General features: G+C 38.3%; 1 protein-coding gene across 4 annotated transcripts in view; it reads right to left on the bottom strand.

Moving 5' to 3' along the window:
• The window catches only part of LOC122816784 (interleukin-4 receptor subunit alpha-like), a 635,553-nt gene that overhangs the window by 183,237 nt on the left and 434,851 nt on the right, over positions 1 to 17,465 (bottom strand). For all 4 annotated transcript variants that reach the window (XM_044089808.1, XM_044089809.1, XM_044089806.1 and 1 more), the window contains exon 8: positions 633 to 711. In XM_044089808.1, the coding sequence (XP_043945743.1) occupies positions 633 to 711 (79 nt within the window). The remainder of the gene's footprint in view (positions 1 to 632; positions 712 to 17,465) is intronic.

Here is a 17,465-nt window from a genome sequence, read left to right as displayed (position 1 = left end):
CCCACCATGAGTGTTGAGGGAAAAAACACAGAGAAACTAGTGGTCTTAAAACTTCTTTGATGAGCTCAGTCACAATAACTTCCAAAAAACATGAAACATTGTGACTGAGCTCATAAAAGAAGTTTTAAGACCACTAGTTTCTCTGTGTTTTTTCCCTCAACACTCGTGGTGGGCAAAATAATATGTTGTGGTGACCTTTTACACCAGTGTCAAGACTTTGACCAGCAGCTTTCAAAGAGAAAACAAAAGCGCTCAATAAAGACCGTTTGTGGATCCTGGTCTGCTTCTTCCAATACTTTTTTACTTAGTTTGCTGTTTTGTTCATCTGTTTTTACATGTGAAACTTTTTCCTACTGTGCAGTATTTGTTTACTTGGCAGGTACTCAGATGTTCAACTCCCATTCAGTGCTATTTTGGGATACTTCATTTATTGCTACAGATGAAACATGAACGGGGTGAACTGCAAAACTCCCCAAATCCTGTTCTCTGATATGTGAATGAAAGGAAACAAAGTTACATCAGCCCACCCGTATGACATATGTGAACTGACAATAAAATAATCATTGAATGCTTAGTTTGCCCATGAAAGTGATAAAGAATGTTATGCTATTTTGCGAAATAAACTTTCATACCGTATGTGTGCTGAAAATCTTTTTTGCCAGTTGACTTTTTGATGGATTCGGGATCATTTCCCAATGCTTCTTCTTTAACCTGTTAAAAAAACACAAATTATTTGATATCAAACAATTACAAAAATATATTTTAAGAGCACATATCTTTGATCTTGACTCAGCAGAAATCGGATCTGTAATACTGAAATACATGATCACAGCTTGCTGCCAGTGAAGGGATTTATTCTTCCCTTCTTGCTTTATCATTTTAGTCTTGGAAGAAACTCACTGCTGGTAAGTAGGCAGTAAATATTTTAATACTATCAGCTTTATTTTACAGGATTATTTTTTTCATTTTACAGAAAGTCAACAATAGACAAAACTTATTACTGGTTTAGAAACTATTGTCATGACTGTATCAACAGTAAATTCTCTAAAATTCACTGCTGTCTTATCATCTAATTCCAAAACGCGTAACAAGCTGTTAATTTTAAGTTTAAAACAGTGCTAAAAATGCAGGAATATGACTACAGTTTGAAAATAAGTGGGAAATGTAAACAATTTGAAGAGAAGCTTGAGAGATTTCTCAGGGCATCCCAGACTAAAATGCAACAACGCTAACCATTTGAACTCCTTACCTGTATCCATCAGGTCAATACCCTCTCTCCCATACTTCAAAACCACTCTGCAAGACCTCCTAACTAAAACCTGGCTCTGTTACTGCTCAAAATCAGAATCTAAATGTGAACAGGTACTTTTTCATTCTTTTTACCTACTTGCTCTCCCTTTTTCACTTCCTTACTTCTATCAAATTCTCTCCCCTTTCTCTCTAAATACACCATAAGCCTATTTTTCCTCACTTCATATTCAATTCCTGTTTGTATTAGGCTAACTTACCTTTAATTTCTCTACAGACTGTCTAAAATTTCTTTATCAAACGATTGTACTATAACTCAAGTTTTTATATTATGTCTAATTTGTTATAATTATTTAAAATGCAGAGGTTTTTGTTTTATTTTTGAAGATTGTAAAATTATTGTTCTTAAAATGTTTTTGAAATAATTTGGAGCTTTTCTCCCTGAGCCCTCACTATAAACATGCTTCTATTCAGTTGGACTTTCCCGGTAATCACATGTCAATAAATAAATAAATAATTTCCCCCCATCTTTCCATTCTTTCTTAAGTACAGAATCTGCCAAGGAATGGTATGAGAACTGTGGAGAAGACTATTCCTTAATGTTATAGTGCCCCCTTCCACTCACTACCTTGGCTGTCGGACACAGTGCAATGGTGGGGCTGAGTGACTGCAGGGTTCCAAACATATGTACCCTAAATATAGTGCAGAAGTACTAACTGCTAGACAAGGCAAATTCAGTATTCTGTCACTCTACTGCTAGCTGAACCCAGATAACTTAGGCCTTGCTCGTCCTGCACCTAGGCCCACTAGCTGAACCCAGAACACGTGCTGTAGTCAGGGCTGTCCTTTATTGCTCTCTTGAGATGTCGCATGCATTTCAGTTTACTCATATGTGAAGTCTTCTGATTAGCCACTCTGTTGTATCAGCTAAAAAGTGATTATTCTGAGGAAATACATGCATCACAGCCAGTATAAGCACACACTCCTGTATTCCTTATGAAAAAAAAGAACTTTGTAGTTAAACTTATTACAAAGGTAAAGCACATCCAACTTCTCCAATACACACATAAATGTTCAGTTTCCTCAGCCATACAATTAGTTAAAGAGCCATGTACCTTTGTGGCATGTCAGTAAAACATACAGTGGTACAGGAAACCTTTGTGTGAAACTTCAGTACAATGGGCGATCATAAGCTTTACCACATCAGCCCACACATCAGAGTTTGGCTGTTTAACTGAACTCTGGCATGGTACATCTTGAAATAATTTGTTCTAAGAAAATAATCAACTTCAATTTCCACTCTCTTCCTAGACTACACCTGCCTAAATATGTTACTATACTTTCTAAATCTTAACATGTTTGCCCTGCAAGATGCAAATCTGGCTGACATCATATGCCACTCATTAAGCATGAAAGCACCTGAGCCAAATACTGAGAATTTATCAAGTACTGGGAGGGTTATTACCAGTCGCCAGGACTACCTCGTCTAATATGATGTGGCAATGCTCAGCAAAGCTTTCTTTTGATTTTTGCAGTAACAACAAACAAGAGCAAATATATGTACCTAGGTTTTACAAAAGGTCTAGGCAGGAAAACAGACTATAATACCATCCTACCTATCCGCTACTCCTAGAACAAGTTTGCAAAATAGTCTGTCTCTCTCATCAGTGAACAAAAGTTGTCTCTTCATACTTAATGTAATCATCTGAAAAGAGAACATATGTGGTTAATGTTTGCCTTATTGCAATAGTCAGTCCTAACACTTGACAAATTTATAACTTCTTTTTAGTTTTCTACATTTAAACATCCATCAAAATGGAAGCAGCTTCCATCTGCATCCTAAAAAGACAGCAGGCAAAGTAAAACAATAAAGCAACACACATGTAGGAGAAAAACATGAACACATTTCTGTAAACCACTTTACAGTAGTTTTGTAGTAATATGTAATGAAATACTACACTGTAATGTGTCATTTCTATCACGTCTGACTGTCCTTATGAGAATGCTTGTTATTTCAAGTAGAAGACTTAGCGATATTTCTCAAAAGGTATGATTCACAATGCACTCGTAGCTAGGACAATTAATCTGGATGGAACAGCTGTGTATTTGTTGTTAACAAGCCTTGCCTATCTGTAATAATGTGTAGTTGTCCTGCAATTTTTTGCTTGGTTAGCCATGTTGTTACAACTAATGCTTTCAGTTACCTGGAACATAAATGTCTATACTATCTAAACATCGTTGTAGTTGCAGCTAATGTGTGTAATGCAGCTATTCTGCTTCTCTACATGTAGACTGTTGTATACATACCAACTAGGCTGTTGTTTTTAACTATTATTCTTGTGATTATTAGTTAAAATAGGCTGGTTTCCATTTATAGTACTCAGTTAATCCTGACTTTAAACTCAACATGTGTTAAGTGGAATACATGACTACATAGTGTATGTTTATTTGAGGTAGTGACTGACCTAATTGTTCTTTCCTGTGGCCTGACTAAATTTTTACACTGTTTTCTTGAACTACTGTATTTCTTTATTTTATTTCTTTATTTTTATTAACATTTGTTAACCGGGAAAGTCTGACTTGGAATGAAGCCAATTTTCAGTGGAGGCCCAGAGAGAAACACTCCAGATCTATGTTTTTGTAACGTGGGAGGAAACCGGAGTACCCAGAAAAAACCCACACAAATGCAGGGAGGACATGCAGACTTTGCACAGACGGCAGTCCAGCTGAGAATCGAACTGGAGAACCACTTGCTATGAGGCGACAATGCTACTGGTGCACCACTGCGGTGTCCACACTTTACACACTACTTATTTGAACTATTGCATTTTCTTGCACTGATTATTTGAACTAATGCATGTCTTGCATTGTTTATTTGAATTACTATATTTTCTACACTGTATACTTGGACTACTACTCTCTGTTTTCCTTTTTTGCACATACAGCATTGGGCACTTACCCCCATCCTACTTATAGGTACGAGAAAGCCAAGTACAGAAATAGAAACTTTTATCTCTCTCTCAACCTTTTTCCTTTTCTGCTGTATTAGTTTATGCTCATACAAATATACTTGGTCAATAACGTCACTGATACGCAAGTCTACAAAGTCATGGTTGGTGTCACTATACATATTTTTGTATATATCTGTATTTTTATAATGTTTTATGAGTTAGAACTGAGAGCAGTCTAATATACATATATTTGTTTAGCTGTGTTTTTCAGTAACATTGCTAGTTGGAATAAGAATATACACTGATTGGTTGCTGGTGATTGAGACTACTGATATATCTTGTATAATTGCTTGTGTTGTTGTTATATGGTCTGATGAAGTGACCCTTTTGATGGTGAAAGCGCTTACCTTTATTAAAGTTTTTTGAGTTTTTTCTCTGCGAGTTTCTTCATTGTTCATGATATCTGTAGCCTGCTGCGTTTCTCTGCTTGGCTTTCTCATACCTAGTTTTGCTCTTGTATCCATGCAGTTTGTCACCAGTGAGAGTTCCTTCTCCTTTGTAACCATCCTACTTCTACTAATTATACTGTCCCAGTCTTCCTCCAGTGGTCATACCTTCCTTAGTATGTCTACATTATTCTTCCCCTTACCTTTCTTCTCACCACACCATCCCTACCCCAAAGCTCACATCCTTTTTCCCCCTCTCAACACCTCTCTCCTTCTTCATCTGTCTCTCTTCCTCATTCCACACAATACCTGTCCTAACTTTGCCCTTCCATTTCCGCATACATCGTTTTAACAGCTGTAGTTGTTAACAGTACTTATCCTTCTGCTCTTCTTTTTATTTTTTAGGTACTAAGCCTGTTTTCATTTTTTTGCACAAATCAGGAAGCATCCTGTTCAAAACTAAGACCCCCAGCAACTGTGACTTTGTGGACTCTTCACCCCCAAACTCCAGTTAAAAATATATGCTTGTTTAAGCTATAGCTGTGCTTTCACCTGATCCTCTACTGTCCCCCCCCCATAGTCTAATACTGCACATCACCGGGTACAACAAGCCCCACCATCCTTTCTTTCTCATCCAATCTTTTCCTTGCTCTGTTACTTATTTTTCAAAAGTTATTACTGGTATACTTCCAAACTAGAGGTTTAATAGAAGTGCTACATCTTGTTATCTTAGTGCTCGTTTCTTCTTCTTGCCATATAGTGTCAACCCCCCCACCCCCTCCTCTCCATCCACTGAGAGTTTTACCTTTTCTTTCTGTCCTCAAGCTATCAAATTCCTACCTTCAAAACCATTACTTCCTTCTTTTTTCTTCCTTTCTCCAGTACTTTTGTCTGCCTACCAAGCTGTACTGCCTACTGTACCCCAGCTCGCACTGCAACAGTTCCACAGTATAGTTGTTTTTCTTCTGTGACAAAAAGAAAACTGCTAAAAAAATTCAAAACATACAGGCTTACTGATTGCTCTGGTGGCCTGTTCTGGCAGCAGTGATCTGAGTTCTTCCTGCTCCATTCGCCCACCCTCGGGCTCACTCCACTACCCTACCTCTTATTCCGCCCACCCCACCTACTCTACATTTATACTCTAGCCCCTTTTGCTCAATCCCTTCCTTCCCCACCTCCCCTCATTTCCTACCAATCACACACACACACCACTACTTACCACACCTCCTTCTCTCTAGCTTCCTCTCAGTCCATCCTATCACACTCCCTCCTAGTCACTACTTACACACTTCCTTCCACCTCACCTTCCTTTTATTATAATCTATCACACTGTACCTTCTAGACTTAAGCTCTACCTAAGCTCTACTTACTACACCCTCCCTTCCTTCTCAACTGTCCAATCTTCAAACAAAAAGAAAAGAGCAACAACAACCACCACTGAATATCACCATTTAATGTAAAAATAATAAAACAATAAAAGTTCAGCAGAAACCTTCCACATCAATGATGAGCTCTTTCAGACAGAAATACCTAACTCAACCCATTCAATATATTTAAAGTGAGGACCAATCACAACTCAATTTTGTACCTGCCATTTTTAAGGGCCGGCTAAAGGGGATGACATAATTTAATCCTGGATAAACATGTGCCATAAGCTCTATTATCCATTTTGTTTCCTCATATTCTGTATCATTAATAATGTCACCTCCTGTGGCACTCCAGTTTAAATTTATAGCAATATGGAACATTTATAGATGTCCTGCATGCTGGGATAAGTGCCTATACAGTGCATTATGCTCATGCCTCACCCTAATGGCAGATAGATTGTTAAAAATCCTTGTTTTAAGCATACAGTTCATTTTCGTCTGTAAGCAAGATCTTCTAATTGCGCCTGATTATGTCACATATCCCAGTAATATTACTGCTATATGTAAACATCAACCTTAATTTATGTCCTTCCTTACTGATCTTATTATCAACCTCTCCACTATTATTTTGTTTCCTTAACCATGGACACATTTTACCTGTCCTATAAACTTTCTAGGATTGAGTGATGTTACATACCTAATTCTCCTTGTATCCCCTGTTGACAAAGTGTCTTTCTAAATTAAGCAATTCTCTTTCAAAATCCTTCTCTTCAGTACATAGTCTGGACACCCTCCCCATCTGCCCTATGACTATGTTATTGAATGTGAACCGGGGATGCATACTACCAAAAGTTAGGATACTGTTCTTCCAGCATTCTTTCCTAAATAAAGTGGTCTTTAAACCCATTTCATCCTGCAATATCCAAACATCCAAAAAACCAATCACATTTTCAGAAAAATCAAACGAAAACCTCAAAATAACAGTGGTGGACTCTAGATATTGAATAAATTCCTTCAATTCTCCTACATCTTCTCCCCACAGGAGGAAAATGTCATCCACAAAATGCTTATATAAGTGGAGTTTATCCTTTCATTTATTCTGACAGCCCAGTACTTACTGTCTCTCCCAAAAAGAGAGAACCAAATTCGCATGTGTGTTGGCACAGGGGGTGCCCATGGCTACCCCCTGTACCTGTTGGTATCAACCTCCCACACATGTGAACACATTATATTCCAATACTATGTCCAGGAGTTTACTAATTAACTCCAATTTGCTGCTATCCATCACACATAGCTCTTCCAATAAACCATGTACAGCCTTTATACCATATCTATTGCTTATCACCATAAAGAGGTTTTGAACGGCAAACATTACCATAATGTAGAGTTGGTTCTCATTAGCTACTACATTTTCTTTCAGAAAAGTAAAAAAATCCCCAATATCTCTCAGCACTTCCTTACACAGGGACAAACATGGTCTCAGTGTACATTCCAAGTATATGGAGATGTTCTCCGTGATCCATCCCCTCCCTGAAACTATAGGCCTGAAGGGGGGATCTTGCATATGTGTATGCACTTTGGGTAGTGCCTTAAAGACCGGGGTGATGGGATTTTCTATCCAAAAGAAGTTCAATACCTCATTTTCCAAAAGACCCATGGTAATTAAGCTATTCAATTTCCCTTTTACCACCCTGATCAAGTTATTAACTATAAGGGGAGATAAGCAGACAAAGGTGGAGGTATCAAAGTAATGCTGTTAACTTCTTATGGTATGTTTCCTTGTCCAAGACTACTACCGCACCACCTTTGTCTACGGGTTTAACCACAATGTGTGTGTTGTGCTGTAAATCGTGCAAGGCTTTTCTCTGTCCTATGGTTAAGTTGTGATACCTATTGGTATTAACATCCTGCAGGTAAGTCAATTTCTTGTTTGCAGGCCCTAACAAACATCGGCATAGTTGAGTTAAAAACCAGAACAAAGTTACTAGGTTGCCTCACCTTTAATGGTTGTGATCGGTCCTCATTACCGTACATATCCCTCAACATAACATTTCTGCCGAACATCATGATATCCAGAATAACCTCATTAAAAACACTACCATGACTATGGACAAAAGTAAGTCCCTTATTTAACACTGACAACTCATCATTTGAAAGATGATAACCAGATAAATTATAAACAACGCAATCACCAGTCACTGTGATGTCCTTCTCTTTTTCTTTTCCTGACTCTCGCTCCGTGAATGCTTCCAATCCCCCTTTATTTTCACAGGAGCCGGTAGTTGGGTAAAAAAATGGCCATTGTCCCTGTTAGTAGCTAAGGCCTTCGGCCTAGCTCCTAAATCAGTACCAACATTATTAACATTTGATAAACTTGTTGAAACTTGCTCTACTGAGTTTGAATTACTCAAACCCGCTGTTGTAGTTCCAAATACATGTTCCACAGTACCCATCGTACTGTTCCCACTATTTGTAACCCCATTATGGCTTAATTCTTGCAGACAGATGAAAAGATTGGGAAATTGGTGGGAGAATTACCTAATTTTGGATTCAGGATAAGTAAGAACCTTAAGGACATTTTGAGTCACGAAGGTAAGGGGGAGGGATACCAGTTAATAAATAAGAGAGGAACTAAACCTTGTGGGAATTGTGAAGCCTGTGGGTACATTAACAAGGAGGCAGGGTTTATACATCCAGTCACAGGCAAATACTATCACTTTGATGCTAAGGCAAACTGTAGAACTAGTAATGTAGTTTATTTGGCAACTTGTCAGGCATGTACATGCTATTACGTTGCGGAAACAAACTGTATGCTTAAAACAGGGATTTTTAACCATCTATCTGCCATTAGGGTGAGGAATGAGCATAATGCACTGTATATGCACTTATCCCAGCATGCAGGACATTAATTTAAATTTATGGCAATATGGAACATTTATAGGAATGCCAGAGGAGGTGACATTATTAACGATACAGAATATGAGGAAACAAAATGGATAATAAAGCTTATGGCACATGTTTATCCAGGATTAAATTATGTCATCCCCATGAAGCCCACCTTTAAAAAATGGCGGGTACAATATTGAGTTGTGATTGGTCCCCAGTTTGAATATATTGAATGGGTTGGGTTGGGTATTTCTATCTGATGAAGGGCACAGCCTGAAAGCGCTCATCATTGTTGTGGAAGGTTTCTGCTGAACTTTTGTTTTATTATTTTTACATTAAACGGTGATATTCAGTGGTGGTTGTTGTTGCTCTTTTCTTTTCATTTGTGGATTACTACACAGAGCAACTAGACATTTGGTGGCATTTCTCCTTACTTGCTTGTTTTATTGAACTGTCCACTCTTAACTCAACTCTTCATTCCTGCTGACATTGCACTATCCACAAAAATTCTCCCCATTATCAACTCTTACTTACTACACAAACTTCCAAATCTTCCCCATACCTCTCCACTCACAGCTAAAACCCTACCTCTTCTTATCTTCCACATACTTTAAACCTCCTTACTTACACTCTTCTCTACATCTACTATCCTCTGTCACTGCCTTACACACAACTCTATAATGCTTTACACCCTAATCTTCACTCTTCTCCTACTACTCAATCACCTCTCACCCTATAAAATTAATTCATCTCCCATGCACTCTCCTCCCACTTTTGCACACCTACTCATTGACTCCAAAGTACTTCATACTTTTCTGACACCTTATTTGACTCCACCAACTCACTCTTACTTAAATCCAGACTAGTACTCAACCCTACACACCCTCTCAAAAGTAAACCTAAATACCAAACTTATAACTTAAAAATTTCATAGTCTGACTCACATCACCAAAACTTTACTACTATCTGGAGAGATCAATCCTAACCCTGGGCCCCACACATCTTCCTTTCACCACTCCCTCTCTCCTATCAGTCACATCCCCATCTCCCACCTCTCCACCATCCCCTTCACCAAAAACAAACATATTCTCCTTGAATGTGTATAGCATTCTCAAAAAAACAAGTGAACTCCACTCTACGATAGCCCATTTCTCTCCTGACTTAATAACCTTCTCTGACACATGGCTCAAACTCCATATTGCTGACAAGGAAATCAACCCCCCCCCCCCGGAAACAACACATGTTCCACCTAGACAAGTTACATAAAAAAGGTAGCAGTGTAGCCATTATCTAGATCAATCAACTTATCTTGACCCCAATGTCCATTCCACTCACCAGTTTTCAACCTGCAGAACTCCTACGTTTAAGTGCAAACTTAAACACTATAGCTGCCACTTACATCCCCGCAGGCAAGAACATCCCCATTCTGGAAGAGATTCTCTCCTGGATAATGCACCACATCACCTGTGAAACAATAATTCTTGGTGATGTCAATATTGATTGGTTCACCCCAAGTACAAACTCCCCTACTGCTAGCATAAATCTCCATGGCTTTTCACAACTAATAACAACCCCCATATACTTCAGCAAACCAAACAACCCTGGCACAATCCTGGACGGGATCCTAGTTTTTAACCCTAACTGATACCACAACCCAAAAACTCTACCTCACTTCTTAAATGACCACCTTCCCATTTGCATCCAAAGATTCAGCAAACAGTTTGTCGAAGCTCACAAATTCAAAGAATGCCACAGCCTTTCTAACTTTGATCCTGATATGTGTAACATCATATTTGCCTCTATTGACCGGTCCTTCCTTTTATATCTTCCCCTTGATGCTGCAGGAAAAATTTAACCAAATTTTTCTTGACACTCAACTCCCTAGCTCCCCCCAGAAAAAAATCTGAATTAAAGCTCTCTTTGCTCCATTGAAAAAGTAATCGACTGCAACAGGGTTATTTCTGGTTATCATAATCTGTGTGATAATAATAATAATAATGACAAATACTATAACAAAAAAATTGAATCCCGATGAACTAAATGTTTTCATGGACAAAGGTGAACAGTAATACTGCAGTAAACTTAAAATTTTTGCTTCATAGATATGTCTGAAAAAAAGGATCAATATGAATTATGTCACTTGAACAGTGATGCTACCAGGAGAAATTCACTAAATGAAATACAAAATAAAATATAAAATGGATTTTCTGAAGGGCAGATGCATAAAATTGTACATATTACTAGACTTCTGTCATGAAATAAAATTTTCAGAAAGACTGAACAAATTACTGAGAAGAAGGTGCTTCCCCAATAATCTCCTTGCATGCATTTAGGCTATCCAGTGAATTGATCCATGTTTGTGTTTCTGTCCCCTAAACACTGTCTTAATGACAGAGTCAGCAATCTTTTTCAGATTTAAGCCTTACTTTGTTTTCATCTATATGATTCTGTGGTGTACTGAATTGTTTTGCATTACATGACATTCTATACTCTGAATAAATATGTCAAGCAGTAACCAATACCTTTTGTATGCCAGGCATAGATCTCCCCTAAGACACATTTCTGCTTATAATGTATTTTAATAACAGCATTTATTCTTCACTGTGTTAAGCAAATCATTCATTGCCCTTTTTATCAGAGAGGAAAACTGTGCATTACATGTTTTTCACAGAGCCGTATCTGATTCATGTAGCATCCTAGGCATTTCCCCAGACTGAGGCCTCATTTACTGAAAGCTGAGGTCAAAAAGAGGAAAATGTTACATATTAATGTAAATTACAATGGATCCCTACAGAGCATGGATGAAATACAGACTGAATTGTACCTGTTATGTTTCTAGACAAGGGTCAGCAGCAGTTAAATGGTCCTTCTCTGCCTTCCACATTTGTCTCCTATTGTCATCTATACAAGCTTAGGCTGGACTTGTCTGACCTGCAGTACTAGTAAGTCACAATAAGGTAATCTCATCTTATAGACATCCAAGCAATAAATAAGTATTTATGTAACTGGGATAATGCACTGATCCTAAAAGACTGATTTGAGCCACAGCCTCCCCTTAAATCTCACTCCTCCTCCAGAACATTATTCTGCAAGTATTTTTCATAAATTACAATTATTTCTAATACTCTACTCCTTCCCTTTTCTAAAGATCCCAAATAGCTTTTACCTTCTTTACAATATTCGGTACTTCACTTACAGTTGGTTTAGATTTTGATTTCCATTTTCTAGTACACATTCTTTTGGCACCCAATAAGATTAAACTTAGTAAGGTCTTACTATTTCTAGGCAATTCAGATCATATGGCCCAGCTCAAGAACGTCATCAAATGACAGGTGAAAAGAATACAAAACTGAAGGTGCATGGGATGAAAGTAAGTACAGACAGGACAACTGTAATGGTAGCAAATGGAAGAAATCATAAGATCAACACCAAGAAAAAAGGTAAAACAGTGAAACAATTTAACAACTTCAAGTTGCCTGCGGAGAAGGGAAGTCTGAATGAGGAGACCACATATAGAATCAGAGTGGCTGCAGCCAAATGGCACAAGGTATCAGAGGTTAGTGTGCGACAGAAGAATGCTAAATAAGCTGAAAGGTAAGGTGTACAAAACAGTCGTGCGACCAGTTCTACTGTATGGTACAGAAGCCTAGGCAGTGAAGATACAGCAGTTGAAGGAGCTAGAATTGAAGAAGTGCCTGAGATGGGTAACTGGATGCATATTGTGGGACAGACAAAGAAATGAGGGCTTCAGAGCAGAAATCCAAGTAGCTCCATTACAGAGAAGTTCAAAGAGAACAGATTATGGTAGTTTAGGCACATGTAAAGGAAGGCCAAAGACAATCTGGTGAAGATGACTTGGGAGAGACAGGAAGAAGCAAGGAAAAATAAGGGTATCCAGCAAAGAGATTTATGGAATGCTTGAAAGAAGACAAGTGACAGTCATGCATGAGCACTGAAGAAGAAAGAAGAATGGCACTAATAAGGAAAGATTGAGATAGTTGGAGTGACAGCATAACCTCATGCAAAACTGTTTCACTTCATAATCTCGAGTTACTGAAATCCCAAATTTCAGTAACCAGAGACCATGAAGGCGAAAACCAGAATGCCGAAAGTTCATAAGAGCGAATTTGAATATCTCGAATCCACGCTTATGCATTTCCAGTATGTCGCATGTAGTGTTATGGTGCCTGAGATTGCAGGTGAGTGGGTGTCTGTGTGTGTTTTTGTGCATTGTATGTGTGGGTAAGGGTAGGAAGGTGCAAGTGCGAGTGTGAGTATTGGATTTGTTGGTGATTGTGTGTGTGAGATGTGTATTTGTGTGCGAGCGAGTGGAGGATGGCGTGGTGCGAGGTTTTTTTTTTTTTTTATGGTATGTGCGACCTCGGAGTTGGTATATATAAGTGGGGGGGGCAGCCCCCCACATGGGGGGTGCAGGGGGGCTTGGTCCCTGTTACACGCAGTGTAGGGTTGTGTGGTTTGTGTGCTGTGGGTTGGAATGGTGTGTGTGTTATGTGGTGTATGGTGTGTGTATGTTCGTGATTGTGCGATTCAGGAATGTGGGTTTCATTGTTGTGAATGGTTTGACTTTATAGTCTCAGGTTACTGAAATTCGGGATTTCAGTAACTCGAGATTATGAAGTGAAACTGCAGAACATGTGAAAAGGGGGTTGATGATGATGACATCAATGTTTCAACTCAAAATAATCAATTCTTTAATTACAGCAATTTATTACCCTCAGCATTTCTGAAAAAGTAGTCTGCAGGAAATTTTTGAAATCTGCCAACTCATTACATTCCCCTAAAAACATGCTCCAATTACCCCTGTCTTTCTCATCATGCATCCAGCATTTGATATTTAACTGAGGAAAGTTTCTAAGTCTTCTTTGGGTATAAAATACCTGTGCAAACACTTCCCAGCAAAAATCCAAAATCTTCTATATTTTGTGCTTTGTTGCATACTCTGGTGCCATACAGATGTTCTCCCATGTCCCTTTGTAAATTGCTGTTCCATTCTCTCTTCCCAATCTTTTCTAACCTCCTACAACTGATTTGTACAATCATGTAGTATTTTATATGATCTACTAACAATCAGTTTCTGTTCTAACCTCAGTTGAAAACTCAACTAGAGCTGATATTTCACTCAGCACTAACCTATCCCTTTCTTTTTGCCAATACTCTGATATCAATCTCTTATCGTAGGCAGTTTCCAACATGCAATTCAAACTTCTATGTGTCCTTATGACACTCTGCTGCCATTCTTTCTCTAGTACAAACCCTTATTGGTAAACCTTGCTAATTTTCTCCAGTAAATTCCAGCCCTTTCTTGCCTAGTTTCTGTAACCCTACTTGCAGTCATTCCTGTTGGCAAAATCTCGTTTCCAGTGTTGGCTTACTCCATAGAAAACTTTCTGCTATGTTACGAATAGAATATTCCATGTGGTCATCATTTTTCTCCTTGAGGGCCTTCATTCAAAATCCTACTCTCTCCTTATTACTCAAACTCCCCCATCTCAGCATCCATTTCCATTTTGATTTATAACCTTCTGCTTGTGTTATGTATATGAACCATAACTGTACAGCTCTAAAGTTAACCTTCAAATCTGGTAATCCTTATCTACCTTAATCTTTGCCCTCTTCCCCTCCTAAATAAATTCTTTCAATGGAAAGAGGCATTTGAGTCAATTTGACTTCTCTGGTTAACAAAAACAGCAAAAAAGGTAGGGACGACATGAAAAACCTCAGAGCTGTCCAGAAGGGTTTAAAAAGGACAAGAAAAATTCCTTACTAAGCAGGAGAAAAGTATTTGTATTATTCAAAATAGAGTTGGTTTGGAATCCATTTATTTCTATTAAGCTTCGTTTCTTAAAGCTAACATAGCATGTCTTGTACTTAATATACTTAGTTCAGATAAAATTAAATAGGTTTCTTTCAGGTTCAGAGGTCCATAGGTATTTACTAGGCTAACGACCATAAGGGTGTTTTTAAGCCAAGCCATACATCCCGAATCTCTGTTTTGGTACCCTTGATAAGTGTAACCAGGATCTTGGAAGATAAAACATTTACAAGAAGGGCCTGGTAGATGAATCATTTACCAGCTGATTGTGTCTATTAGAGACATAAGTATCAAACCAGGGGATAAAATTCCTGTTTTCCATCCAGTTGTAAAAGTTATACCTGAACTGAGTTAGGGAGAAACTCTGGTTGACATGGATGGGGTGCCTGTTCCAGAGAAGAGGTAGTCTCTGGAATGCATATCTGTCTCTCTAACAGGTCCTATTTACATCACAGGCAAGGTTTAAGTCTTTAGAATTGGTAATTCTGGTGCTCTTTTGTTTTGTGGATATGCAGGAGGTCCATCAGAGTGGGGTGTGACAATGCCCTGTATGCCAGGCATAGATCTCCCCTCAACAGCCTGTAGGAGACAGAATGCATGGATAAGGCCTTGAGGGGTCTGCATAGGACATGCTATGTATGCCCTGTATTCTTTTAGTGAGGAACCACTGTGGTCATTCAAATTGTTGGATATGCCTGGTTAGGTACATACCAGTACATACAGGGCACTGTACTCAATGATAAGTCTGATGAATGCTGAATAAAATGGAAATTTGACTTCCTTGAAACTAGATGGCATACCATTGTTTATAAGTTGCATAACATAGAATGATTTCTTCACTACTGTAGACACATGATAGTCAAAGGATAGATTACTGTGTGTGTCATGTCCCTGACTACTGGGTCATCTCTTAGGGGTATGTTGTCAATATGATAGTTACCAAGGGTGGATGACTTCCCAAAGGATACTATTATGCATTTCTTAGCATTTTAGTTCTAGTTCATGGCTCTGATACCAGTTGTTTGTCTGTGTCAGCCCTTCCTGGAAAATATTTGTGTCAGTTGGGGACTCAAAGACTGCTCCTAATTTGCAATCATCTACAAATTTATTTAGCCAGAGGCCACAGACATTGGCTTTAACTTCAGAGAAGTAAATGCCAAAAAGGAGCGGTCCTCCACTTGTGACTGGCCTCTTTGTAGAGATGGACTCCCTAATTCTAACTTCCTGGGTCCTGTCTGTGAACCAGCTGGCTATCTACTGGGTGATATAATGGTTTACATCTAACCTCCTGAGTTTGTCAACAATGCCCGAGTTCTGTATTGTGTCAAATGCCTTGTGCCATATCTACAGGTCTGTTTGAGGGAATACTAATTCATCACTTTTTACAGTTTCTTATTTGTATGAAATGAAGCCCTGGAAATTGAGATGGAATTTCTATAATGCTGCAGTTTTTGGGAAAGAGTGTGAATGCAGGAACAGTAAAACAATCAAGAGACTGGAACTCTGGCTAGACGTTGGAGGTTGGCAATGGTTAAGGTGTTTACCTCACAGACATATACCAGTATTTTAGTGCAGAAAGCTGTGCCTTTGTAGAACAATGGTTTGAACTCAATAAAAATAACAGTGCACCAACATTTTCTACAGTAGGATTCTTGAGTAAATATGTCTCAGATAACCTTACAAAAAAAAAGAAAAAGGGAAAAAAAGTATAAACTTCCTGTTGAGCGGCCTTTAACGACTGGCAGGAAGAAAGTAAGAATGGCAAGAAGGAAGTAAAAATATGGATAAATAATCTATCATAAGAAATTGAAATACAATGACTACTAAACTTATCAGTTAAGAGATATTGATAGAGCAGTAAATAATTTAAAAAGAGACCCCTGAAACTTTCCTTGTTGACCCTCAAAACTTTATTCCCTTAAAGAGTTAGAAAAACTAAAACTGTCTCAAGGGTATTCCTCTGATGATGATGATGATGATGATTAATGCTAATCACCATCAGTTCTAGTTGATTCTCTATGTATGCAATGAACACCCTGAAAATCTTCAACCTGACTCCTAGCCATACCCCCTACTGGATGAATATGGGGAAATTAGTACCAAAGGGGAAGGACAAATAGTAACAACCGCTAGCATAGGCAGCAGCGCCCACAGCTTTTATGGGGAAGATTGAGTGCAGGCTCTAAAAGATGATCACCCATGTCAGACCATACTCATTTTAAACAGACCCAGCAAAATAATGGCATGATAATAATGCATCTACTAGGTAAACAGAAAGGTACTAAAAATAAAAGACAAAAGTGTTTTAAAAAGATAAAAAGTCACTACAAAAGCAATGTTAAAACCTTTAATAATATATTAATGCTGTTCTCTAAGATTGTAGATAGCTGAGGAAGTTGATATTAGAGGCATTCATCTACAAGGTCAATATCAAAAGAGGATTATTCCACCTCTTCAGATCCATGTGCAAAAAACAACAAACAAAAAAAGCGTGACACCCAATTATATCGACTGAGAAAGATACTCATCCCATCAACTGCTCTGAGTAATAATGCTGATGCTGCTGTTGGTGTACTATACATCCAGCCATGAACTGATTTCCAAACAATAATCAATTATCTCCCCTCAGTAAGAAATCACTCTGCAAAATATGTTAAAATCCTTGAGGGCAGTTTTCAAATGTAAAATCCTACTACTGAAGATCTATGAGAATTCCTAAAAGCATTTGTTCCAC

The sequence above is a fragment of the Protopterus annectens genome, chromosome 12.part0 (assembly GCF_019279795.1).
Source record: "Protopterus annectens isolate FY-2018-M chromosome 12.part0, PAN1.0, whole genome shotgun sequence".
NCBI lineage: Eukaryota > Metazoa > Chordata > Ceratodontiformes > Protopteridae > Protopterus > Protopterus annectens.
The sequence above is the reverse complement of the archived record's forward strand: the minus strand, read 5'-3'. Positions and strand labels throughout refer to the sequence as shown.